Raw genomic sequence first — 26,718 nt, 5'->3', positions numbered from 1 at the left:
AATGAAACGTGGAAGGCAGTTGAAATTTTATAGAATTTTAAGCATAGCAAAACGTTTGATTTCTAATTCTTTCACACGAGTATTTTTCCTCTTTCCCATCTTCCACATGGTCCTTTTTCTATGTTTTCCCCTCAGGACTCAAGAACACACCCTGTTGAGCTCTGATATAGAAATATTAGAAAATTACCTTCTCAGGACTAGGAATGGGGAAGAGAGCACAGATTTGGTGGATCTGGGGAAAGACTGCAAAGAGATAAAAAGGCCTTGGAGGATACCAAAAGGCTTTTGAACTTCCCTATCAGTTAGACACACTTACCTGTCTATAGATTCCTCTGTGGTAGTTTTGCTGGTTCTGAAAGTGAGCCATGATCCTTAAACCAAGGCTACTTTTCTCCAGGCTATCAACCCTGGCCAGAAATATTATGTTTTTCCTGAAATGATATACTATCTCTCAACACTGAATTATCTCCAAAATTAGGATATTGTATGTGGCAGTCACACTGAGCTGCACTTATGCAGTCTCCTCTCAGGTAGAAAAGACAACAGCGTTTGGCTCTATTATAATTACGAGGATGTTCTTTCGTTATTAACCGTGGACAGACAAGATTCACGTCATGCATTCACACTTACAATGGGGCTACTGAAAGCAGCCTGTCTGGAATGAGGGACTTCACTGGCTCCACTTCCTAGAGCAAAACAGCTCCCAGTAAGATGATCTGAGGATATACTTCCTAAAGGTCCACTGCGAACCATCCTGCAGCTGGGGGCCCCTGGTTTCGCCATATTGCTGAGGGAGCCACTGGGAGTGTCAGCAGAATCTTCATCTTCAGAGGCAGCTTCCTGATAGGACTCTAGCCTCTTGGCTGAGGGATAAAAATCACACTGGGTCATTCCCTGAGAGGAAACTCTTGCAGGTTGAGTATGTCAGGCATTTACTTAAACAGCTATTTCACACCATCTCCTCCCATTTTAAACCTGGCCTCCAAACTCCTCCAATACTGAGTGAATGGACTTACATCATTGAGAAAAGTATAAGCAATCAGAGAGGAACTCCCTTCTCTCCCCATGGTCAAATCTACCAACCTATCTGCATCTGTACCCAAACTCTCTGCCCTCCCTCATACTACTAGGGATGAAGTTTCAAACACCAAACCCTGCACTGTGATCTGCATGCCCTTCTCAAGCGCTTCGCTCTTAACGACTCTCCCCTCTTTTACTTTGTCTCTCAACCAGCCTCATGGCTTTCTGTATCTCTCCACGGACACTGCTCTTGTCAAGGTTGTCAATGAGCTAGCTCCAAGTTACCAAACCCAGTGACTGCATCTATTCATATCTTTTTTGAATTCTTAGCAATATCCAACGTCCTCTCCTTTCAGATGTCTCTTTCAGTTTCTCTTGATACCACGTGTACTGTTTTTCCTCCTGCTTCAGTGCGGCTACTTCTTAGTTTCTCCTGCTGTCTCCTCTTCTCCTCAGTCCTCAGATACTGGATGGCTGCAGGAGCTCCTTCCCTTCACTACCTATATACTCTTTCTTGGTGATGTCATCTGGTCCCCCCCACCTTTGAAATATCATCTCTGTGCACAAGACCCCCAAACCTATTCCTTCAACTCTAACCTCTAATTAGAATTTAGACTCAGACATCCAACTCTCTACTTGACATTTCCAGTTGGATGTCCATGAGGCTCTTCCAGCAGATATCTGCATGGCTCACCCCCTTACAACTTCAAGGAGACTTGGAGGTATCCCTTTGTCAATGAAGCCTTCCCAGATCTAACCACACTGTTTGTTACATATCCTACCCCAGCACTTAGCACCATCTACACATCATATACCTTATTTTTAATTTTTTGAATCATCCATTACAATATAAACTCCAAAAGGGCAAGGAATTTTGTCTTTTGTTAATCTGATATTCCTAAAGCCCAGAGAAGGGGGTGATAGATACGCAATAAATACTTGTTGAATAAATAAACAATGGACATCTTAAATTTGGTATATGGTAAATGTAGACTGCTTCCTCTCTTCCTCCAAATCACCACCCCCGCCTCAATTACTCTTTCTCTGGTCTTTCTCATCTTTGTAAATGGTACCTAAATATCTACCTAGCTATTAACACCAGAAATTGAAGATTCTCCTTGATTTGTTTTTTGTTCCCTACGCCGCCCCCCACCCCCACATTCAGAGCATCACCAATAGCTGTCTATTATTCATCCAAAATATATCCCGAATATCTAAACTTCTCTTCACCTCCATTACCTTAATCCAAGCCACCATCATTAAAACAGTAGCTAGAGTGATCTTCTAAAACATAAAGCAGAGCAGACCACTCCCTGCACAAAACTTTCCAGCGGCTCCACAGTTCCCTTAGAATAAAATCTGACCTTCTTATCCTGGTGTACCTAACTCAAAATGATCCAGCCTAGGCTGACCTTTCTTTTTTTTTTTATGGTACGCGGGCCTCTCACTGCTGTGGACTCTCCCGTTGCAGAGCACAGGACCGGGGCACGAACCCGTGTCCCCTGCATCGGCAGGCGGACTCTCAATCACTGCGCCACCAGGAAAGCCCCTGAGCTAACTTTCTTGCCGCTCCTTCTTCTGCACTAAATCCAGCCTCACTGGCCTTTCTTTCTTTACTTTGAATATTGCCAACCTCGTTTCAGTCTGAGGACCCCTATACTAGCTGCTCCCTCTGACTGGAAGGTTTTTACCCCCAAATTCAAAGATCATGTCATTCAGATCTAGTCTCTGATATCCCCCTTAGAGAAGCCTTGCTCAACCATCCAAAGTAGCCTTATGCTCATTCTATATTATATCACCCCATGATAATTTTCTGCATAGCACTTTTCACTATTTAATATTTTTTATTTAAAAATTAATTTATTTGTGACGATTTTCTCCGATATAAGTTCTATGAGAGGAGGGGCCTTGTCTGTCTTGTTATATGTGCTTGTTTGGATTGCTAGTTGCCTGTATTCAGGCTAAGCCTAGCTACTGAATAAAGTATAGCTTTTGGCAAGTTAATTTATAAAATAAAGAATATCTGCATATCCTATTTAATAGTTTTTGTCTATACTTTTTAAGGACAAGGAAATGCTAAGATTCTGGGTTCTAGAACTAACTCTTCCGAAGACTAAGTGGCTTTTCAGCAAATCACTTGCTCTTTCTAGGCCTCTGTTTTCTTATTAGAAGAATGAATAATCTGGACTCAATGACTTCAAGATCCTTTCCAGTTCTGCAGTTCTGTAAGTTTCATTATATTCTCTGCCTAAAAAGTACAGACTATTTCCCTGTATGACATTTCAGCTTCAAAAACAGATACACTTATTGTGTCCCAGACATTCTGAAGTTCTCCATCCTTACCTGTGCCTTTGCTCAGGATGTCCATTCTCTTCCTTTCTACTTACATCAATCTTGCACATCTTTAAAGGCTTGGTTCAAATGCCAGTTCCTCACTGAAGACCTCTGTAACTACACTGGCTCTCATCCATACCACTCATTGGTACCACTGAGTGGTACCATATTGGTACCATAATTTCCATGTACTACTGAATGCTACTATGTGTCAGGCATTTGTCTCATTTAATCACTATAACAACCCTCGGAGGTAGATATTATTAATACCTTCATTTCAGAAATAAAGAAATCAAAACTAAGTAATTTTTCCCATCTCACAAAAGTGATACAGGTCAGTCTTATAACCAGTTATATTAAAATCTACAGCCAGCACTATGAGTCTTCATGCTATATTGTTTCTAAATGTAGCCCCAAAAGTTAATATATATTATTCCTTATTATTTCACATGGTCAATATCCCCTGCTCGATTTCAATGGGTACATGTTTTGTAGTTTAAATAATGAGTAATGAGTAAATGAATGAGTAAGGAATAATGAGTAAATGTATGAATAGACATATGAATAATATCCTTAGCATCAAGGGAAAGTTGCAGGGTAGGGAGTTAACATTTATTGAATATCTCCTTTTCATCAAGAACCTTGCTAGGTCCTTTATTTTTTTTTTAACTTTTTATTATTATTATTTTTTCCCTTCCCTTTTCACACTTCCTCTAGCTTACTTTGATAATCCTTGACCACCTGGCCAGGACCACTGTCTTTGATTGTGTGGGCTGTGCTAGGTTCTTTATATAAACAACTATATATATATATAACTGTATCCATATATATTTTGTTTTTATCTTTAAAATAATGCTATTGTACATACTAGAAACTATCACTGTTCCACTTGGCAGCTGAGAAAAGTAAAACAGTTTGGGTGGGTAGAGTTAGTATTTGAATTTGGGTTTTCATGACTCCAGAGTCAGTACAAGTATCCATTGTGTTATATGTCCTTAGCAGTTACTTGTATACAAGAGGTTAGCTCAGTGATTCTCAGCAAGGGATGAATTTGTCCCCCCAGTGAACATTTGGCAATGCTTGTACACAATTCGGTTGTTACATCTCGGGGAGAAGTGCTACTGGCATGTGGGCAAAGGCCAAGGATGCTTCTAAACATCTTAAACAGCTCCCCGTAAGAAAGAGTCATCCAGCCCACAATATCAATAGTGCTATGCTGATCAATCCTTGAGCAGCTAAAGAAATTTACTGATGATGTGATAGCATTTTAAGAATAATTAATTAGAATGCTACACAACATATATAAACATGAAGGCTATACGTTAGGAATTTCCCATAGCCATCATTAGGGAACCAGTCATCGTGCAACTGTGTAATTAGTATAAGGCCAGATGGCTGAGCTGTTACTGTAGGACAAACTTGCTCAATAAGTAGAACTGCAAGAGAGAAATTTAAAAAGACCTGGAGTGACTCAATCTTTAATAATTCTGTGGAAAGCTGTGAGAAATAAATCAGTAAAGTTACAATGTGATTCAGAAAACACAGCTACTAAGACCCATACTTCTAGATTCTGAAAAATTTTTTAAAAATTGGGTATGAGGTTTATTATTATACTGATAAACAAAATCTATGCAAATGATCAAGACTTTTATTATGTCTCGTAAAGTAGATTCTAGTTAGTTCCATGAATGCCTCAAAGTGGCAAAAGAATTCTTGCTTTCCGGCTCGTAAGAGAAAATATACAAAGTCTGTAATCTTTCCTTTGTCTCAAGGTAGGTACTACATTAGGTACTATGTTGACTACTTTATTTCTCTCTTATTTAATCTTTCTCTTCTCTTCCAATTCCCGTCTTCAAATATCCAGTAACCTGCTCACAGCCTATAATTTACATTTATTTGATATCTGGAAGAAGTGAGCATGAGACTACGGAACAAAACATTTACCACACGTTTCAATGTGCTCTCCAAAGGGCCAAACACAAGGGTGAACAGCACAGGACACTCAGATTAACTTCTTTCAACTATATCATCCGCATATCCTCAATCAAACATTTTGCTATGAACTAATCCCCCAAACATTTCCAGCATTCCAACTTTCACCTGCTTGTAAACAGCACATTCAGCTGAGTTTCTTTCAACTGTATCATCCACATATCCTTGACACAAAACCTTTCATCCTAAACTAATTCCTCACATTTCCAGCATTCCAGGAATTTGTCCAGTATCTCCAAGCCCCAAACCTTGATCAGTGCAAATCCACCTCCAAAACTGACTGCCTGAAAATCAAAACAATATGGAAAGAGAACACTGACCTTAATCGTACAGCACTTAAAAAGATATTATGTTTCCGTGCCTGTCTCCCACATTGGACCATGAGTTCCTCAACACACAAGCCTATTTCTTATTTTGACAACAATAATTATGACAATACTAGCAGCTAATACTTACAAAGAATTTATTCTGTGCCATGCTCTAAGTGCTTTCATGATTTACCTTCTCTTATCTCTTAACCACCCCATGAAGTAGATCTATTACTGATCCTTTTTATTGTGGCCCAGAGAAATTATATAAATTGCCCAGGGTCACACAGCTTGCAGGCAGTGGAGATGGGAATCAGACTCAGAAGGCTTGATCCCCAAATCCTTGTTCTTGGAAACTACTAAATGATGCCACCATGTACATCAGATTCACAAACTGCATCATAAAAGCACTGTGTAGACACACCCAAATTGAGGGACATTCTACAAAATCCCTAAATAATGCCCCTCAGAACTCTTAAGGTCATCCAAAAAAAGGAATGGCTAAGAAACTGTCAAATCTAGAGGCACCGAAATGATGACTAAGTGTTACATGATTTCCTGGATGGGATCCTGGGACAGAAAAAGACCTTTGGTAAAAACTAAGGAAATCCCAATAAAATACGGATTTCGGTTAATAATGAAGTATCAATATGGGTTCATTACTTATGACAAACGTATCAAGACTAATGTAAGATGTTAAGACAAGGGAAACTGGGCAAGGGAGCATACTGTAACTTTCAATAATATCTTTATAACTTTCTGTAAACCTAAAACCATTCTAAACTAAACAGCTTATTATTAAAAAAAACTTTCAGTAATCTTTTAAAGGAGTTTAAAAAATGTTTAACACATATAAATCACGTGGGGATATTGTTAAATGAAGATATTAATTGAAGCTTTAAATAGGGGCTTGAGACTCTGCGTTTCTAATACACACCTGGGTGTTGATGATGCTTAGTCCATGGACCAAATTTATAAGTTACAAGGTTTTAAAACAAACAATGCTGTCATCAGATGTGTTTAGTTCAACTGCATAAGGGTAAGGGGTTACTTCCCAGCAGCAACGTTTTAAATGGAAATATCTCCTAGTCAATTCTTTTGCCAAAAAATCCTGAAAGCTTAACTAAGTTTCATTTCAGTGAAAATAATGTCTCAGGGTTAAATTCTGGGGAAAACTAGCCCCTATCATTACTAACTCCAGCATTTAGAGAAAGAGAGAGAGACAGAGAGAGACAGAGAGAGAGCACGTGCTTGTGTGTTTGTGTACATATACTTGTTTTAAAACCATTACTGACAAGAGACCAGGAGCTCTGGATGTATCTGTGGTAGAGAAGTGTTCAGAGGCAAAGTCAGCACCTCATAGAGGTGGTGTATGTAACACTCCATGGCTCACAAACAGTTATCTCATCAATTACAGTTCAGCCCGGATGGCATTTAATTCTCAGTCACTCAGTATCTTCCCTGCACGAGGGGCCACAGAGAGAAGTACTCACTGGGCAGGAGCGTGTATATTCAGGGACAGGGGTGGGAGAGGGCTGTTATTAGCACTCTTAGATGCTACAAATACAAAATTTAAAACCCAACAAATATAAAAAATAATGCAGTGCTTCCCGCCATATATTTTGTGAAACATTACCTCTGTAAAATACTTCTCAAAAACAGGGATCTATAATCAGATAATCTTGGAAAACAATAATCTCACAAATGGACAGAGGGGTTTACCTACAGTGATGTTCACTGCAGCATTGTTTGCCACAGCAGATGACTGTTGACAACCTAAACTAATGGTTGGATAGTTACATAAATTTTGGCAGTCATTACAGTGCAATATGGCATAACCATTAGAAAAATAAGGAGAGAATGGAAAGGCGATCATGATGAAGTCTTAAGAAAAATGGTTATACAAGTCAAAGCACACTGTAATGCTATTTTGTTTAAAAAACATATATATTAATGTTTACAGGAAAAAGACTCAAAAGAAATGTGCTAAAATGTTAATAGAGGTCCAATCAGTTTGGTGGGAGTTTTTTTTTTTTTTAAATTGGGGTATAGTTGCTTCACAATGTTGTGTTAGTTTCTACTGTACAGCAAAGTGGAGTTCTCTCTGCTATACAGCAGGTTCTTATTAGTTATCTATTTTATACATATTAGTGTATACATGTCAATCCCAATCTTCCAATTCATCACACCCCCACCCCTATCCCCCGCTTTCCCTCCTTGGTGTCCACACATTTGTTCTCTTCATCTGTGTCTCTATTTCTGCCTTGCAAACCGGTTCATCTGTACCATTTTTCTAGATTCCACATATATGCATTAATATACGATATTTGTTTTTCTCTTTCTGACTTACTTCACTCTGTATGACAGTCTCTAGGTCCATCCACGTCTCTACAAATGACCCAATTTCGTTCCTTTTTATGGCTGAGTAATATTCCGTTGCCTATATCTACCACATCTTCTTTATCCATTCGTCTGTCAATGGACATTTAGGTTGCTTCCATGTCCTGGCTATTGTAAATAGTGCTGCAATGAACATTGGGGTACATGACCCCAATGTTGGGGTATTGCTACTCCAGCTTTCTTTTGATTTCCATTTGCATGGAATATCTTTTTCCATCCCCTCACTTTCAGTCTGTATGTGTCCCTAGGTCTGAAGTGGGTCTCTTGTAGACAGCATATATACGGGTCTTGTTTTTGTATCCATTCAGCCAGCCTGTGTCTTTTGGTTGGATCATTTAATCCATCCACATTTAAGGTAATTATTGATATGTATGTTCCTATTACCAGTCTTAATTGTTTTGCGTTTGCTTTTGTACGTCCTTTCCTTCTCTTGTGTTTCCCACTTAGAGAAGTTCTTTTAGCATTTGTTTTAGAGCTGTTTTTTTTGGTGTTGAATTCTCTTAGCTTTGCTTGTTTGTAAAGCTTTTGATTTCTCTGTCAAATCTGAGTGAGATCCTTGCTGGATCTACCCAGCAAGGGTAGTATTGTTGTAGGTTCTTCCCTTTCATCACTTTAAATATATCGTTCCACTTCCTCCTGGCTTGCAGGGTTTCTGCTGAGAAATCAGTCGTTAACCTTATGGGAGTTCCCTTGTATGTTGTCATTTTTCCCTTGCTGCTTTTTAATAATTTTTGTCTTTAATTTTTGTCAATTTGATTACTATGTGTCTTGGCGTGTTTCTCCTTTGGTTTATCCTGCCTGGGACTCTCTGCGCTTCCTGGACTTGGGTGGCTATTTCCTTTCCCATGTTAGGGAAGTTTTTGACTATATTCTCTTCAAATATTTTCTCTGGTTCTTCCTCTCTCTCTTCTCCTTCTGGGACCCCTATAATGCGAATGTTGGTGCATTTAATGTTGTCCCAGAGGTCTCTTAGGCTGTCTTCATTTCTTTTCATTCTTTTTTCTTCTGTTCCATGGCAGAGATTTCCACCATTCTGTCCTCCAGGTCACTCATCTGTTCTTCTGCCTCAGTTATTCTGCTACTGATTCCTTCTAGTGTATTTTTCATTTCAGTCATTGTGTTATTCATCTCTTGTTTGTTCTTTTAATTCTTCTAGGTCTTTGTTAAACATTTCTTGCATCTTCTCGATCTTTGCCTCCATTCTTTTTCCAAGGTCCTGGATCATCTTCACTATCATTATTCTGAATTCTTTTTTCTGGAAGGTTGCCTATCTCCACTTCATTTAGTTGTTTTCCTGGGGTTTTATCTTGTTCCTTCATCTGGGACGTAGTCCTCTGCCTTTTCATTTTGTCCATCTTTCTGTGAATGTGGTTTTCTTTCTGCAGGCTACAGGACTGTAGTTCTTCTTGCTTCTGCTCTGGTGGGAGTTACTGATGGCTTTAAAATTTTCCTTTTTTGGCTTATCTGAAATTTTCTAAAATATTGCTTTTGTAATAAAAATGCAATAAAAAATATGGAACAATGCAGAATATCATATCCAGTATGATTAGCTATTTTTCACATTGTATAGTGATTATATGATACTCAATGTTTTATCCTTCATACACACAAGTAACAACAAAAGCTGGCTTAAAATATATTTACCTAAGAGGAAATATAGTATATTTTTAAAATTCTGGGCAGGTGGATGTCTAAGTTGAACACTACTGGCAGAAATCATAATATCTGTAGTCTTAATAATAGACATAATAATTGATAAGACTGATTTCATAAAAATATAAAACTTCTCACAAGAAGTGACACCCTAAGCAAAGTTAAGAGGCTGTGGTAGACAGAATTCTAAGATGGCCCCCAAGATTCCTGCCCCACCCCTGTGTACACACCCTGTAGGACAGCATCTCACTTCTATGATTAAATTATGTTACCTGACAAAGGTCAGAGGATTTGGCAGATATAATCAAGTGTCTAGCCAGTTGAATCTGAGTTAATATAAAAGAAGCCTATCCTAGGGTAGCTTGACCTCATCAGGTAAAAAGAGGTGCCACAACTTACCTAAAGTCAGAGACTCAAAGCTAGAGGTTCGGCTGGTAGCCTTGAAGAAGTGAACTGCCATGCTGTGGAGAGGCCACATGGCAAAGGGATGGTAGGCCACCTCTATGAGCTAAGAATGGCTCTAAGCTGACAGCCAGCAAGGAAGCAGGGGCCTTAGTCCTACAACCTCAAGACACTGACAACTCTAAAACCAGGAAACCAAAATGAGGACCCTGGGTTGCAGATAAGATCATAGCTCCAGCCAAAACCTGTATTTCAGCCAGGTGAGAGACTCAGAGAGGACGTAGCTATGTGCACCCAGACTCCTGACCCACAGAAGCTGTGAGACAGTATGTTTGTGTTATTTGAAGCCATCAAATTTGTAGTAATTTGTTATCAAATTTGTAGTAATTTGTTATGTAGCAATAGAAAACTAATACAGTGATAAATGATGAACCAAGAAAGTATTAATATTTGCCACCTACAGAAGAAAAGGATAATATCAAGGTTGATACTCAAATTATTTAACTGGTTCAATACAAGTGCACAAATGAAAATAGACATGGGCCACAGACAACCTAGACTGGGGCATACAAGCTGAACGTCAGCCCTGCCTTAATAGATAAAACCCTCCTACAGATTTACTAAGAATAAGAAAAACTCATCTGTTAAATAGGAAGACATGATCACTCTACCAAGGATATTCAAATGGCCAGAAACATATAAAAAGTTAAACAGTTAAACATCTCATTACTAATCAAAGAAAAATTAAGACAATGAAGTGCTAACTATGACTACAAAACTCACAAATTCAAAAGAATAAGTTCATCCCATTATGGCTGGGTGTGAAAAATAGGTGTTATTTTTCTGGGTTGTGAGAACATAAATTAGCACAGTATTTTATAGATAAATTTTGTAGGATCTATAAAAATTTTATATGTGCAAACCTCTGGATCCAGTTGCTAGACATGTATCTTATAAAAATAATTGCACAAATATGTATGTAGAGAAATGCATATTGCATGATGAATTTTATTTTGTATATCATAATTTTTAATCTTGTCTGTCTCTTGCCTTAAACGCTAAGCTACATGAGATCAGGGACTCATGCCACATATTAGGAGCTCACAAAATATCTGCTGAATGAATAAGGAATGTTAACTGCAAGTACTGTCATAAAAGCAAACTAAGTTTGACCACATATAATGCAATACCATGTCCTTAACGTGAAGTCATGAACTGACTTGGAAAAAGGTCCATGAGATAATGAGGAATAAAAAAAGCAAACTGCAAAGCATTATTACAACATATTATAACTTATAAAAGGGGAAATGTGCAAATATATATTTTCACATATACAGGAATATGCATAAAGAAATGGATGGTTATATATTCACCAAATGATTAATGGTGGTTAACTTCTAGGTTAATTTGTTTTGGACATTTCTCATAATTACTTTCATAGGAGTACACTTACTCTTATAAATAACAAAATTAATGAAGATCAATTCTTTAAAGGAAACTTACAATTTATATATTTTCTTCCTTAGCCTCAGAAGTTCAGTTCATCTTATTTCTTCTTAAACTAGGTATTCTCAGCCAACGACCAATGAATACCTATGGGCTGAATGATGGGGTCTGGGGAAACTGTTGTCCCTTTGGAATTATTTTCAAAATATTTTTCAGGGAGATGGTCCATAGTTTCATTAGATTCTCAAAAATATCTATAATGCAATATCATTGTCACCAAATCCAACCCCCAACCTTCTACGACTACTGGTAATTTACTTTCCTTTCAGAGAAACCATGGCAAAAAAAAAAAAAAAGGAAAGAAAAGAAACCATGGAAGTAGAATCTTTGACTTTGACCCACTAACTCCTGACCCACTAACTTCTGACCTAACTTTTAAAGGGACAACAATGAAACAATGCGCATTTAGAGGAGTTAAGTACTCAATGATTAAGTACAGCACTTCTGTGCCAGAATTACCAAGTCATTAAGTGGGTGCAAAAACGACCAATCTTAAGGCTGGTTTTCATAGAAACCCAACACTCACCATTTTCTTCATGGCAGTAATCAAAGCCTGCCACACTACATCTTCGAAAAACCATCTTATTCTCAGTCAGGGTTCCTGTTTTATCAGAAAAGAGGTACTGAATCTGTCCAAGATCCTCTGTGATGTTCAGGGCTCGGCACTGAACAGTAGAATCCATTTTCTCATTGTAGAAATCCACATCGCTTTGAATAAAATATATTTGTCCAAGCTTCACAATTTCAATGGAAACATAGAGAGAAATGGGAATCAAAACCTAAGAAGAGCAAAACAATTTTAAAAATGTTAAAGGTGGAAAAGAAGGGATGAAAAACCATATAGTGCTGGATAAGTAGCCAAGATCTTAATATTCTATGATGAGTACAATAGAAATTACCTGTAACAAAATGATCATGGTCCAAAACATATAGAATCCTCCCAACACTGGTGATATGACATGTCCATCAGGCTCAGGGATGTTAAAAAAGGGTATGTTTTCATATCTGCTCAACCAGATTCCATGACCTTTCAAAAAATGTACAGACATCAAAAGGATGCTATGTATATATTATGCAAATATAGAACTTTATTCCTAAAGAAAGAGAGATAAGAGTATTGGTTTTGGTTGAACACCAACCGTTTAAGAAACAAATTCAAATTCAAACGGTACACATTTTCCTGTCTCTGTCTCTCTCATTCCTTACATCTCTTCCCAGCTCGCTTTAGTACCGTGGCCATGTGTAACTGGATATAATCAATATTAATGCTTTTCAGGTTAGAGAATGAGAGAGACAAAGATGTGAAGAAAGCAATTATTGGCAAATAAAACCTCCCTTACAAAAGTCAAACTTTTTCATAAATTTCATTTTGAAAATACTTTTAAATAAATATCTTGCTGAAAAGATGTCAGCAAATAATCAAATTCTACCTACCCAATGCGCCAGTTAAACACATTATAACCAACAGCAGGACACAGCAGAGGACATCTGTATTTGCTCTTCTTTCTAAGTTGCTGCGTTTATACCTTGGTCCGCTGTTGTTCAGCATTGCTTTGGTTTCATGGCCTACATGGGTAACACAGTACGTGAGAAAATGTGCAAACTAAAGCCAGGTAACAAATATCATATTTTTATATCTCGCTGGCAGACAATTTAATGAAAAGTAGTTATGCAACATACTTTGTTAATTTAGTTTCTTTTTGTGATCTCTTTAGAAAAACAGAGACCAATGATTAAGGTTATCAAGACAAAATTTCCTTTCTGCTTCTAGAGATTACATTTTGAGTAAATGGAAAATGTTAACTTGCAGAAAAGCACAGAGGAGATGATGGTGAAAAGTCAGAAGTATAACCAACCTGCATAAACCACAATGCCCATGACAGCCTCTGTGTTTCTAATGGTGCATCCTCTAAGTAATAAATTCTCTTTACTGAGACCCACACGTTCTTTGTTGGAGTGTTCTCTATAAGAAAGACAGCATATAAGTTTATTTTTAAACAGCAAAAATGGGCATGTAAAAATAAAAATGATTTTTGAATATTCTTGATTACAGTATGAAGTTAGGCAGTTCACAGGAAAAGATGCAAATCTCTGATGCATTTGCTTTTGTTATTTCAGTTACCCACTTTGGCTGGAGAAAAAAGACACAACAGGTTTCTAACACTGATTTCTACCATTCATTGTCAACTTCTAGTATTGATGCTACAAAAATTAGAAAATATTCCAAATAAGGAAACTATTTCCTCTAGTAGAAACTGTATTTGGGGGTAACTTAATAGCTGATGAGGGAAAAGTTCTTGATGGAATTAGAAAATTCCCATTTTTGACCCTGGTGAAATCAAGGATTACTCTTAGGCAATGATAGCCAGTGGCTAAAATCATTAGGTGGAAGGCTGGTAGGGAACTTTATAATGAAAGGATAAGGCTGACAACACCAATCTTAACATAACTACCAACGGGACAAGGGGACATCACTGGCCTCCAGCCTCCAGAAGTTCGAGGACAGAAATTGCTCATCTCCCTCGGAACCTAATCAAGGCTCTAAAAGGGCAAATCAAACAGGGGTCTGTGGCATCAGGGGAACTGTGAAACCTTTGAAACTGCATGCAATATTCCCCTGTGTGTGTCTATATACATTTGTCATTTTCTAGGGAGAGAATTTCTTTCATCAGATTCTGAAAGTGCCTCTGGACAGTTTTCAGGAAATAAGGCCAGAGAAACATGTTAACCACCAATGCAAGGATGCAGTTGGCCAAATCTGCAGTGGTAAGCTCTATGGGCAAGATGACCTGGTCTATTCAACAAATGAGTAGAATGAGGAGGGGGGAGCAAAAGGAGTGGTAGAGGGACTCCACCCTCAGGAAGGACGCAATCAGCTCAATCTAGAATGTGGTAAATTCTACAAGCTAAATGACCCCATTTCTTCGGAGGGGAAATTTAGAGACATATCAACCAAATGCAACGTGTAGACCTTTGTTCTGATCCTGGTTAGAATATACTGACTCTAAAAATTTTTTGGAGATAATTGGAGAAATTTGAACAAAGATTAGGTATTAGACGCTGTCAAGAAATTGTTCTGAATTTAGTTAAATGTGATAATGATGTTATGGGTATTTTTTTTTTTAAGTTTTTTTCTGCTGTATATTCATAGTGAAGTATTGACATTGAAATGATGTGATGTAGGTGCAGGGAAGGAAGTGGAAGGATATTTGAAACAAAGTTGGCAAAATTATGAAATAGTTAAAACTGGGTGAGGGCTCATGGGTGTTCATTACACGTTTCTTCCTAATTTTGCATGTTTGAAATCTTCTGTAAAACAGTTTTAAAATTATCAAAGTAATTACTTGATGAAATTACTATAGTGGCAAAAATACAGAGCAAACTCATTGGAAAATTTTTAAAAATAAGCAAAATGCAACGTATTTCACCTATTTTGTGAAAATGCATTCGTAATTTCAGCATTAAAGTTAGTTTGTTTTTTAAGCAATACACTTCAGTCTATAAGTCATTTCTTCTTTATTAAGTATAGGAAGATTGTCATTGTATCTGCTACCCATGCTATCTGGATTACAAGGAAAAGAAAAGCTGTTCAAAAAAGGTTTCCTACCACAAAGGAGGAAAATAGATTTGTCATTTCACTCCTCTAATTTGTAAAACACTCTAAGAGGTGTGTGCTTACATTCCTTCATTTATATGGGTTTATGTACAAAGAGCAAACCATAGGGTCATGGTCAGAACTAGCAGTGTCCTTGGGTTTAACCTAATTCTGTTTTCTGGATTTACGGATGAGGAAATTAAATCCCAACATTCACATTCCTATGTAGCATTCCCAGGCACGCATCCCAGTCTTGATTTGGTTCCTCATGAATATAGCATTTGTTATCCCTAGAACCTTTACAGAACAGATAGAATATACAAAAGAACCAGTTCCAAAGTTCCTTAGTGTATTAAGATACACTTAATACAAATAAGGGATCCTTATTTTTCACCATTACATCACTCTAGGTTACCATCATTACATCAAAGCCCAACTTCTATCTTGGTCGCACCTGCTCCAAACTCTAAACATGTCCTGCACTTGATGGGTGTGTATTTGGCACTTATAGCATGGGACTTTCAGATTCCATGTGAGACACTGACTGTCCACATGGAGCTCTCATCCATTCAAGAGCCTATGTGATATCTACCATGCGCCCAGCACAGCCACCCAGATGCTGAGGATAGAAAAACAAACTTACACAGTCTTGCCTCCTGTGGTCTAACAGGAAGTGACTGATATAGAAATATGTAAGTAATAAAAATATTATAGGTGTTATTATAGAAATCTGATATTCAGCATACAATGTGGGCACAAATAAGGAAGAAGTCAGTGCTACCTGAGAGTAAGAAGACCAGAGAAGCCATCATTCATACAGAGAGTGAGCTTGAACATCTCAATTTTTGTTGATTTTAGGAAATAGGCTACACAGCAGGAAGAGGATAAGGAGCTAGTTTAGCAGATAAAAACAATTTCACAAAAAATTACTGTATCGTCCTGGGCTGACTCTACTAAATATACAGGCTCTGAGTCAGATTCTATGCAGAGTTCTATATTCCAAGCCACACAGTGATAGACTAAAGTTCCTATTCTTTCCTGTCTAGAAATGTGCCAGAAGCAAGACTGACCTTGTCAGGGGGAGTCAGCGTTCCCAGTAAGAGGCTGTACAAACCTCAGCACCTGAGGTCCAGGTCAAAAAATGTCAGCCCTTAAATCTGACATTTACAAGAGGAAATTCTGTAAATAGTCAGCAGCTGGAGAAAATACTACTAGAAAATGACTCATCCTAAGAGATGGCTTATGAGCACGTTTCTGATGACAGGAATATCTGCTAACGTCCCTTTATCATCTCGCCTCTTTATGATCTATTATATTGCTCACCTACCCTCCAAACATACTTAAGCCACTTATGACTCCACAAATGCACTGTGGTCTCAGGCCCCTACACCATTACCTGTGTTGCTGCTCCCTTAACCTGGAATGTCAGCCTTTCTTTGCATTTAGTTGCCTGCCTGGTATCTTCTCATTCTTGATGATTTAATTCTAGCATTACCTCTTTACCTGGACCAAGCCTATTCCCTTTTCCCATTGCATAGCTTCCTGTGCCTGCCCAAACACCTGTCTGTATCAGGTGCTACTTAAAGATGCTACCACGATGTTCTAAACTTCCTTCCATGATGACTCTAACATTTTAAACAACTTGACTGAGGAATAACTAATAAAAATCATAATACATATACTGTACATATTTAAAGTGTAAAACTTGATGTTTTGACGTTTTCCCTGTGAAACCATCGCTACAATCAGGAAAATGAACATATCCATTATTCCCCAAAGTTTCCTTATGTCTTTCTGCAATCTTTCCTTCCTACCTTCCCCCTCCCAGGCACCCACTAATCTGCTATCACTATAAATTAGCTTTCTTTTTTGAGAGACTATATAAATCAAATCATATAGTATATATTCTTTTTTGTCTGGATTCTTTCACTCAACATTATTTTGAGATGCATCCACGTTGTTCCATGTACCACCAGTGAATTCTTTTTGCTGCAGAGTAGCATTCATTGTATGGATATACCATTTGTTTTACCTATTTACCTGTTGATGGACATTTGGGTTGTTTCTAATTGGGGCTATTACCAATAAAGCTATTTTGAATGTTTGTGTACAGGTTAGTATATAGATAAATGTTTTCTCTTGGGTATATGGATATATGTTGGATAAATGTTTTCTCTTGGGTAACTTCTTAGGAGTGGAAAAACCAGATCACACGGTAGGTGTGAATTTAACTTTTTAGGAAGTTTCCAAACTATTTGCTAAAGTGGCTGTAGCCATTTCCACTCCTACCAGCAGTACATGAGAGTTCCAGTTTCTCTACATCCTTGTGAAAGGTTGGTATAGTCAGTTCTTTTAATTTAGCAGTTGTAGCTCTGTGGTTTTAATTTGCATCTTTTCACACAGATATTTGTCATCCATGTATCTTCTTTGATGGAGTGTCCAATTTTTTTGATCATTTAAAAAACTGTATTGTTTGTTTACTTATTACTGAGTTTTGAGATGTCTTTCTCTATTCTGAATACAAGTCCTATATGAGAAACAAGCATTGCAAATATTTTCTTCCAGTCTGTGACTTCTGTTTTCATTTGCTTAGCAGTGTCATTTGAAGATATGTTTTCATTTGCTTAGCAGTGTCATTTGAAGAGAATAAGTTTCTAATTTTGATGAAGTTCTTTAATTATTTTTGTCCTTTTATGGTTTGTGCTTTTGGTGTTATATCTAAGAAATCTTTGGCTAACACAAGATACCAAAGATTTCCCCTATGTTTTCTTCTAGGAGTTTTATCATTTCAGGTTTACATTTAAGTAAGTACAGGATCCAGTTTTAGTTAATCTTTTTAAGTGGCGAGAGGTCTAAGTTAAAGTGTTTTTTTAAAGTATAGATGTATAATTGTTGCAGCATCATTTGTTGAAACAACTAACCTTTCTCCACTAAACTGCCTTTGCATCTCTGTCAAAATCCAGTTGCCCATTAATGCCTGGATCAATTTCTGGACTCTAACCTCTTCCACTGACCTATTGGTCTATATGCCAAAAACAAAATCTGGTGGTATTAGCCCTCCAGATCTGTTCTTTTTCAAAGTTGTTTTAGTTAAATGGTTCTTTCTATCTCCACATAAATTTTTAGAATAAACTTGCCAATTTCTAAAAAAAATAAAAGTAAAAAGTAAAACCTTGCTGGGATTTCAATTAGGATTACACTGAATCTACAGATCAATTTGGGAAAAAAATTGATGTCCTAACAATATTGAGTCTTTCAACGCATGAACAACGTATGTCTCTCCATTTAGTTACGTCTTTAGTTTAACCCAACAGTGTTCAGTGATTTTCAGTATGCAGGTCTTTCATATCTTTTGTTAGATTTATTCTTAAGTATTTCAATTTTTCTGATGCTATTATAAATTGATTTTTAAAGTTTCCGTATCTGATTGTTCATTGCTAGTGTACAGAAATACAATTAATTTTTGTATATTGATCTTGTTTCCTACAACATTGCTAAACTCAGTTATTAATTCTAGTAGCTTTTTTTGTAGATTTCATCAGGTTTTCTACAAAGACCATCATACCATCTATGAATAAAAGACAGTTTTACTTCTTTATTACTTGATGCTTTTATTTCATTTTCTTTACATTAGCTAGGCTCTCCAGTACAATCTTGAATAAAAGTGGTGAGAGACAATATCCATGTCTTGTTCCTGATCTTAGGGGAAAAATGCTTACTTAGTCTTTCACTATTAAGTCTGATCCTAGCTGTATGGTTTTTATAGATGCCTTCCATCAGGTTGAGAAAGTTCCCTTCTATTTCCAGTTTGCAAAAGCGGAAGTTACGTTTTGTCAAATGCTTTTTCTATATCCATGAGATGGTCACCTGGTTTTTCTTTTTCACTTGTTAATTATCGTTTGTTAATACGGAGAATTACATTGTTTGATCTTCTAATGTTAAGCCAATCTTGCATTTCTGGTATAAGACCTACTGAGTCATTATGTATTAACCTTTTTATATATTGTTGGGTTTGCTTTGCTATAATTTGTGTAAATTTTTTTGCATATATGTTCATGAGGGATATTAATCTTCCCTTAAAGTCTCTGTATTCTTTCAGTATCAGGGTAATGGTATCAAAAAGTGATTTAGGAACTTTTTTCTTCTCTGCCATTTCCTCACAAGATCACCACTATGAAGTAGGTCTAACTAACTCCTCTTAAAAATAAGGAAGGATAAAAAAAGTAACTTGGCTCAAAAAATAAAGCACTTACGTGGCACAAGCCAGCCTGAATCAGATAAGACCCTAAATTCTAGATGCCCTTGGAAAGGGATGTAGATGCCACAGGAAGCCTCCAGAATGAACACTGTTGTGGATTCCCATACTTTTTCTTAGATGTGTTTCAAAATCATTGGCTAACTTTACCAACTGAATTGTCCACCTACTCTAATTCTAATAGGATAGGAGGACACCATCAGCCTATCATGTCACTTAAGCTGCCCTGTCTGTCCAAACACTTCCTTCCCAATAACTAACATGTCTTGGGCTTAACATGGAGCTCATGTTAAGTCATTCACATACCACTGAAAGAGAGTCTAGGATTATTTTAATAACAAGGTTTTTTTGTTTTAAAAATATACATAGGTAAATATCAAATAATTAAAATAAGCCAAATTTATAGGTGGCTTAACTTACAGCCTTTAGTGATTTAACTTGGTATAAGTACACAAAAGTTTTTTTGAGTTAAGCATTAATTGCAACATACAATTCCACTCACACCCACAAAGGTAAGTCATGTATCACTCACAGGAAGCCTCGGAATCTGCTGAGGTCATTGTTGGGACTTTCACATTCTATCCTACTGGAGAATTTCTCAGGATCAACTTCAGAGTCCTAAAAAATATTTATTTATTTATTTATTATTTATTTATTTTTTAAAATCACCAAACAAAAATTCAAGGTTAAATCTTGAGATTTAAGTGTTTATCCTTTCACCAATTGTTAAGATAAAACGAAGGCATGCTTGTCACAAAATTCGTCACAAGTTGCCCAAATGAAGGAAAGTATAGGCATAATTATAAATGAATAAATGAGATCAGAATGGTCCCAGAGTATCAATAAATATCTTCAGGTGATGGGAATGTCTGAATCATATACTGGAATCCATGCAGGACTCCCTGCAGGAGACAGCTTCTCCTCCTACAGGGCACACTCTTTTATCTGGAAGACACTGAAAAGCTGAAAATACTTCTGTTGTTGTTCTTTAACCATATATGTAGCTTCTGAGATCACGTGTGTATTTATACATATATACACACATATATGTATACATATGAGTACTCTGAGCACGTATGCATTTGATCTCAGTAAACTTTATTTAAAAAATTAAAATATGCTAAATATCAATATGTCACAAAATTCTCTAATAGATCAAATATCATCATTTCCATTTTAAGATAAAGAAACTGAGGCATAAAGTGGTTAAGTAACACAGTAATTAAACGGCAGAGCTGGGATTCATTCAAACTCGTGTTAATATAACTTCAAAGGTCTTGTTTACCTCACCACAGCATGGCGAAGGGTCAGAGCTCTGTGGCATGAAAAGTTACAAATTTCTTAAAAGGCCTTGGTATATAAGTAATTACAGATTTTAGGAACAATGACCGATTGATATCTCCAGCTTCAATCAGACATAACATATAAAAATCTAAGTTTAAGAAAAATAAGTTAGAAGTTGATTGTTTCTACTGCAAAAGAATTTTCCAAATTGTAAAATTTGTTGGGTTTCTTAAATTCAATTCCCAGAAATATATGACTGTCAGACTGAAACGTCTGAACTCCAAAGTCATTAAATCCTATTATCTATAAAATATAGCATACCTCTACTGATATCTGGAACTGGATTAAGCTCTCTAGATTTCCATTTTGTAAAGGTAAAAATGAGTTTAAAAAGTCTCTTTATCTGTACATGTGAAAATGAGCTCAGACATCTTCTGAAAAGAAAACGTTTATGTCACCAATGGAGAACACATCATTTACCTGCTCTGTGTATCCCCGAACCACCCGCCTCTGTTTTAAATTGCTCTCTCCATCAAGACCGGAAGTCTCAATGTGACAGATTCCATCTGGATCAGTGGAAAAGAGTAAAACCATATCTGCAGGAATAACCTCGTTACAGGAAAGGCGAATAAAGTCCCCAACAGTAACATCTTTCCAGCATCTGTCGACATATTTTTTCTCTTTCCTAAAATAGAAAAAAAAAAAAGTTTAAAAAGAATCTCAAGCCAAAAACACACATAATAGTTTTTTTTTAATTTTAGTGTATAATTTAAAGTGTTAGGGTGAATTTTAATCTGTTAAATGCTAAAAGGGGAAGCCAGAGAATTGGTAGCACTTAAATTCCGCAACTTGCTTCACCTGAAAATTTAGTTACTAAGCTGCCAAAACATCAATTCTCTTTTCCTGTGAGATTTTGAACCACTACGCTATTTGGGTAGTTCTTGAATAAAATTAAAATTAACATTGGATGGGTTTATTCATATATGAAGCAATTCCTGCGTGCTATCCTGTAGTCAGGAATCAAGGATCTAAAAGTACCCAAGACACATTATTTGCTCTCAAGAGAGCTTCCTATCTGGCAGATAGGATGGAGAAATTAAAGAAAACCCAAAAGAAATGAAATAAATACCCAGACACAACACTTTAAAAATCATTATACCACCAGATTAACACCCCTAATTATCATTTAATTGAAATACTGGTTAAAGTAGTCCTGTGTTGGCTGCAGTGGATCCCTAGAAAGGAGAATGCCAAATTTTAACTCTTTTCAAAAGTGTAGTTTTCCCAATCTATATATTCAATTCTTTTTAAAGGAAAGGCACATGAACTGAGGTTGACTTGCCATAAATGCCCTGATTTACGTTAAAGTTTTTGCCAAACTTCTCATGCCTTTTCATACCAATGGCATGAATTAAGTTCCACAAAGCACTGTCCTTAGAGAAGAATTAGGACATTTGTAGCATAGACTATTATATAACTAGTTAAGCAGCATTTCACACACAATACTGCCAACAAATGTTAGGAAGGTCTGTCTCATCCCCCTATCACCTCCCAAATATCTGCAAAGAACTAGTATTTGTCATAAAAATGCACTTATTTTATAAGTAAAGATTTATTTTCTATTACATTTTTGGAGCTCAATATTCAAATTCATTGTTGAAGAAGCCTGGGAGATAGTTATATTCTAAGCTATATGACCTATATATTAAAAATGAATGCATCATATTAAATAGAAATGCTACCTTAAGCCAATACTTGTATAACTTCTGCTATACAGAATTACATTGGTTATTTCAAGAAATACTTAGCTCAAAGGGCTACTTAAGAAGAACATTTTCAGGACATATTCTCCCAAAATATCTTATGCACCAGGTTGAATCCAACTAAAAGAATTCCTTATTTACCTAAAGAGTTTGTTAGTTTATCAAGAAAGGTAAATCAATGGTTTGTTTTAACAATTTTTTTCTAGTATACACCAGTTTACTCTTCCATGGTGGGAAGTAACAGAGAGAAGACAAAAAAGGTAGGCAGGAGTCATATATATATATATATATATATATATATATTTTAACATCTTTATTGGAGTATAATTGCTTTATAATGGTGTGTTAGTTTCTGCTTTATAACAAAGTGAATCAGCTATATATATACATATACATATATACATATATATATATATATATATATATCCCCATGTCTCCTCCCTCTTGCGTCTGCCTCCCACCCTCCCTATCCCACCCCTCTAGGTGGTCACAAAGCACCAAGCTGGTCCCCCTGTGCTATGCAGCTACTTCCCACTAGCTATTTTACATTTGGTAGTGGATATATGTCCATGCCACTCTCTCACTTCGTCCCAGCTTACCCTTCCCCCTCCCTGTGTCCTCAAGTCTATTCTCTGTGTCTTCATTCCTGTCCTGCCCCGAGGTTCTTCATAACATTTTTTTTTTTTTAGATTCCATATATATGTGTTAGCATACGGTATTTGTTTTTCTCTTTCTGACTTACTTCACTCTTTATGACAGACTCTAGGTCCATCCACCTCACTACAAATAACTCAATTTCGTTTCTTTTTATGGCTGAGTAATATTCCATTGTATATATGTGCCACATCTACTTTATCCATTCATCTGTCAATGGACACTTAGGTTGCTTCCGTGTCCTGGCTATTGTAAATAGAGCTGCAATGAACATTGTGGTACGTGACTCTTTTTGAATTATGGTTTTCTCAGGGTATATGCCCAGTAGTGGGATTGCTGGGTTGTATGGTAGTTCTATTTGTAGTTTTTTAAGGAACCCAGGAGTCATATTTTGAAGGTTCAGTCTTACTGCCATTCCTAGGAGTAGGGATTTCATTCCATAGAAAATGGATATTCACTGAAGGTTCACAGAAGGATATGATTCTATTTCTACCTGCTAACTCCTGCTACAGAGTAACGGATGAATTGTTGGGTGGCAGGCTGGTTAGAAATAGGAATGGCAAGGAACCAATGGAAAGTTATTGAAATAATTCAGGGGAGGGATAAAGATGGTTAGAATTAAGGCAGCAAAAAAGATGGATGAAAGGAGATTAAGTCAAGACATATTTGGTTACTAGAGACAAGTATTCTGACTTATTACATGCAAAGTTATCAAGGGTGACACTATGGTATCTAACTTGTATGGTGAGTGGGGCCTTTCACCATGTCCCAGATTTTAGAAGCAACTGATTGCATCATGGTGAAGATAATAAATTTGGTTTGGAAAGTTTTTATTTGAAGTGAGATATAAAATTGAAGAGGTCCAGCATTTTGATGGTTTTGATCAGAAGTTCATGAGTAGAAATATAAACTTGCAAGTCCTAGGTACATAAGGGCAGCTGACACAAGGTAACGACCCAAGAGGAAATGTCGAAGAAATCAAAAAAGAAGGACATTTCAAAAAGGGAGCCATCATAGTAACAAAAGCCACAAAGGGGTCATGCCTGTGATATGTGGTTATTAGAATGTCTGCTATCAAGTTGATAGCATGAAACTGTTGATGCGGAGAGTGAAGACGAAAGTGAGACCTCCAGTGAATTAAGGCATAACTGGAAGTTGAAGAAGTAGAATATTTCATGAAGTTTAGCCCTGAAAGGAATAAAGGGTGAAAGCAGCCACTGCAAGGGAAGGTAAGGCAAAGGACAGTAAGGATGAAAGAACTGGGCATGCACGTAGCATGCAGGGAAGAAGCCCATGGAGAAGGCAAGGTAGAAGAGAGGACAGCGTTGGAGGGTGCTGTTTGAGGCTATGGAGAAGCAACAAGGAATGGAATTAAGAATGCAGATGAAAGAATTACTATTACAAGCAGGGAGTCACCTTTTCATGTAAAGTCAGAAGAAAGTAGGTGAAGATGTAGATGATGTAAGAAAGAACTGAAGTACCTAATTCATGCTTAATGACCTCTACGTTTTCTATGAAGAAAGCTATAAGAAAATTTGCTGAGAATTTGTAAAAGTAGGGAGAGAAGACAGATTTGATGTTAGGGTTAAGGATTTTATTTTTCTTTCAAACAGAAGAAATAGAATTCCTCTAAGGGACAAGTTTATTTACTCTACATTGGAACAAAATTCAAATGAGGTCAATTTTACAATTAAATTAACTTTTCCCCATTTGGAGTCCATACTAGGATATTTTTAAAGTAGCTAATTTTCCCAATAGGTAGCTAGTTCAGGTCAATTAAACACATACTGATCTTAATTTATGTGAGTTACCACGTCAGGTGCTAAGAATACAAAAGTGATTAAGATATGGTGATCTCCCTATGGAAGTTATGGTCAAAATTTGAAAAAGTGACACAAACAGCAATTTTATAAGAGGTATGCACAGGTTATTATGGGAGCAAACAGTTGGGACATTTAACTCTGGAGGAGGTGAGCCTTGCAGGATGATCTAGAGTGAGTCAGGTGAAGAAAGGTGGGACAGTGTATCAGTCAGAGTGAGAGTGGAGGCACAATGCCATAGGGCATGGGAGAAGAGCATGATGTTTGAAACTACAAGCTAAGTGACAAATGCTCATTGCCAATTTTAACTAGCTTTGAGAATTTTTAATTGTGGTAGACTCAACATGAGGTTATATTTCCTTCTCGGATATAGAATTAAAAGTAGTAAAAGAACTTTCTCCTTCTCCCACAGCCTAAATGTACAACTAGAATTTCTTGTATCTACTTGGTTATTTGTGCTTCTGCAATTACTCTCACTGGTCAGGATATAGCACTTATAATCCATTCTTCAGGCAAACTTCTAGACCCATTTTGCTTCTTTAAGAATTCAATGTCACACAGCTTTTATGTCAATACACAATCACTGGGGAAAGTTGGGAAGAATACACGGGACTATCAATAGTGATTCCACTGGGGTGGAGGTTGGAAGGAGAGAGGTGGAAAGACAGAAAATGTGGACTTCCACTTCCTACTTTAACAAATTGAAAGAGAGGAAGAGTGGGATTATGAATGAGTTTTTCTTTTTGATGTTCTTTAGTATTTTTCCAATAAAACACTAAAAACAGTTTATAAAACGCAAATACTGAATAATCATTGGACACAAGATAGCTAAGATTTACTGGATGCTTTATATTCATCAATTCATTTAATTTTTATAACAGTGTTATGTGGGTGGTACGATGAATGCACTATGCCCCACTCCCCCACCTCTTAGAAATGAGAAAAACTGACTTTGACAGGTTAAGTCACTAGCTCCAGGTCACACAGTTCCTAGTATTCCTGGGATTTGAAACAAGGCAGGTAGCTCCAGAGTCCATCTCTCAAATACTAGACTTTACTCCCAGCTATAGTAACTTACCAATGACCACCAAACAAAACATGGTTTAATTGTGTATTAGAAAGTGAATTTCAAGAACCACTGCTTTGGAAAATGTCACACATCGATAAGGTTAATATCTTAGAAAGCCACTGATATTTAGTCTCCTTTCAAGAATCATGAAATTCTATGAATTTATGAGATAATTCTAAAATATTAACATTAGCTAGTATTTTTAAACTCCTAACACCAACAATATGGTGATTTTTAAAGATCAGAAAAGAGTATGTTTCTGGAGGGCAGGCATTTTATCTGTTTTTTGTTTAAACCTCCAAATCTCTCAGTGCCTACAACACAGTAGGCACTTAAATTTGCTGGATGATTAATAGTTTTATTTTCAGCACACTTCTATTATCCTTGAAGCAAACCTTAAAACCTTACAAACGGCTGCCATTTTAAAGGCAGGTTTTGGATAATAATTCAACCTTAAGTCAGGTTTTGGATAATAGTTCATTGTAATGTAATTGCGGTGTAATAGGGTTTAAATGTTTAATTTCTATTCTGGCGTTTGTTATTTCCCTATGATACTTTCCCAAAGAAAATTAAGCACCTCGTGAAAGACCACATATTATTACAAATAAGAACCAAATTATCTGCATAGAAATGTTAATATGCTTCTTCCGGAAGCTTGCAAGA

General features: G+C 36.7%; 1 protein-coding gene across 1 annotated transcript in view; it reads right to left on the bottom strand.

Annotated features, from left to right (window-relative positions):
• ATP10D (ATPase phospholipid transporting 10D (putative)) overlaps positions 1–26,718 on the bottom strand; it is a 90,853-nt gene that overhangs the window by 45,093 nt on the left and 19,042 nt on the right. The window contains 7 exon segments of the mRNA XM_060299300.2: positions 631–863; positions 12,142–12,394; positions 12,515–12,642; positions 13,050–13,181; positions 13,472–13,578; positions 19,998–20,083; positions 21,230–21,434. Of these exon segments, the coding sequence (XP_060155283.1) occupies positions 631–863; positions 12,142–12,394; positions 12,515–12,642; positions 13,050–13,181; positions 13,472–13,578; positions 19,998–20,083; positions 21,230–21,434 (1,144 nt within the window).

Source organism: Globicephala melas, chromosome 5, assembly GCF_963455315.2.
Source record: "Globicephala melas chromosome 5, mGloMel1.2, whole genome shotgun sequence".
NCBI classification, from domain to species: Eukaryota; Metazoa; Chordata; class Mammalia; order Artiodactyla; family Delphinidae; genus Globicephala; species Globicephala melas.
This window is presented reverse-complemented; position numbering and strand designations above follow the sequence as displayed.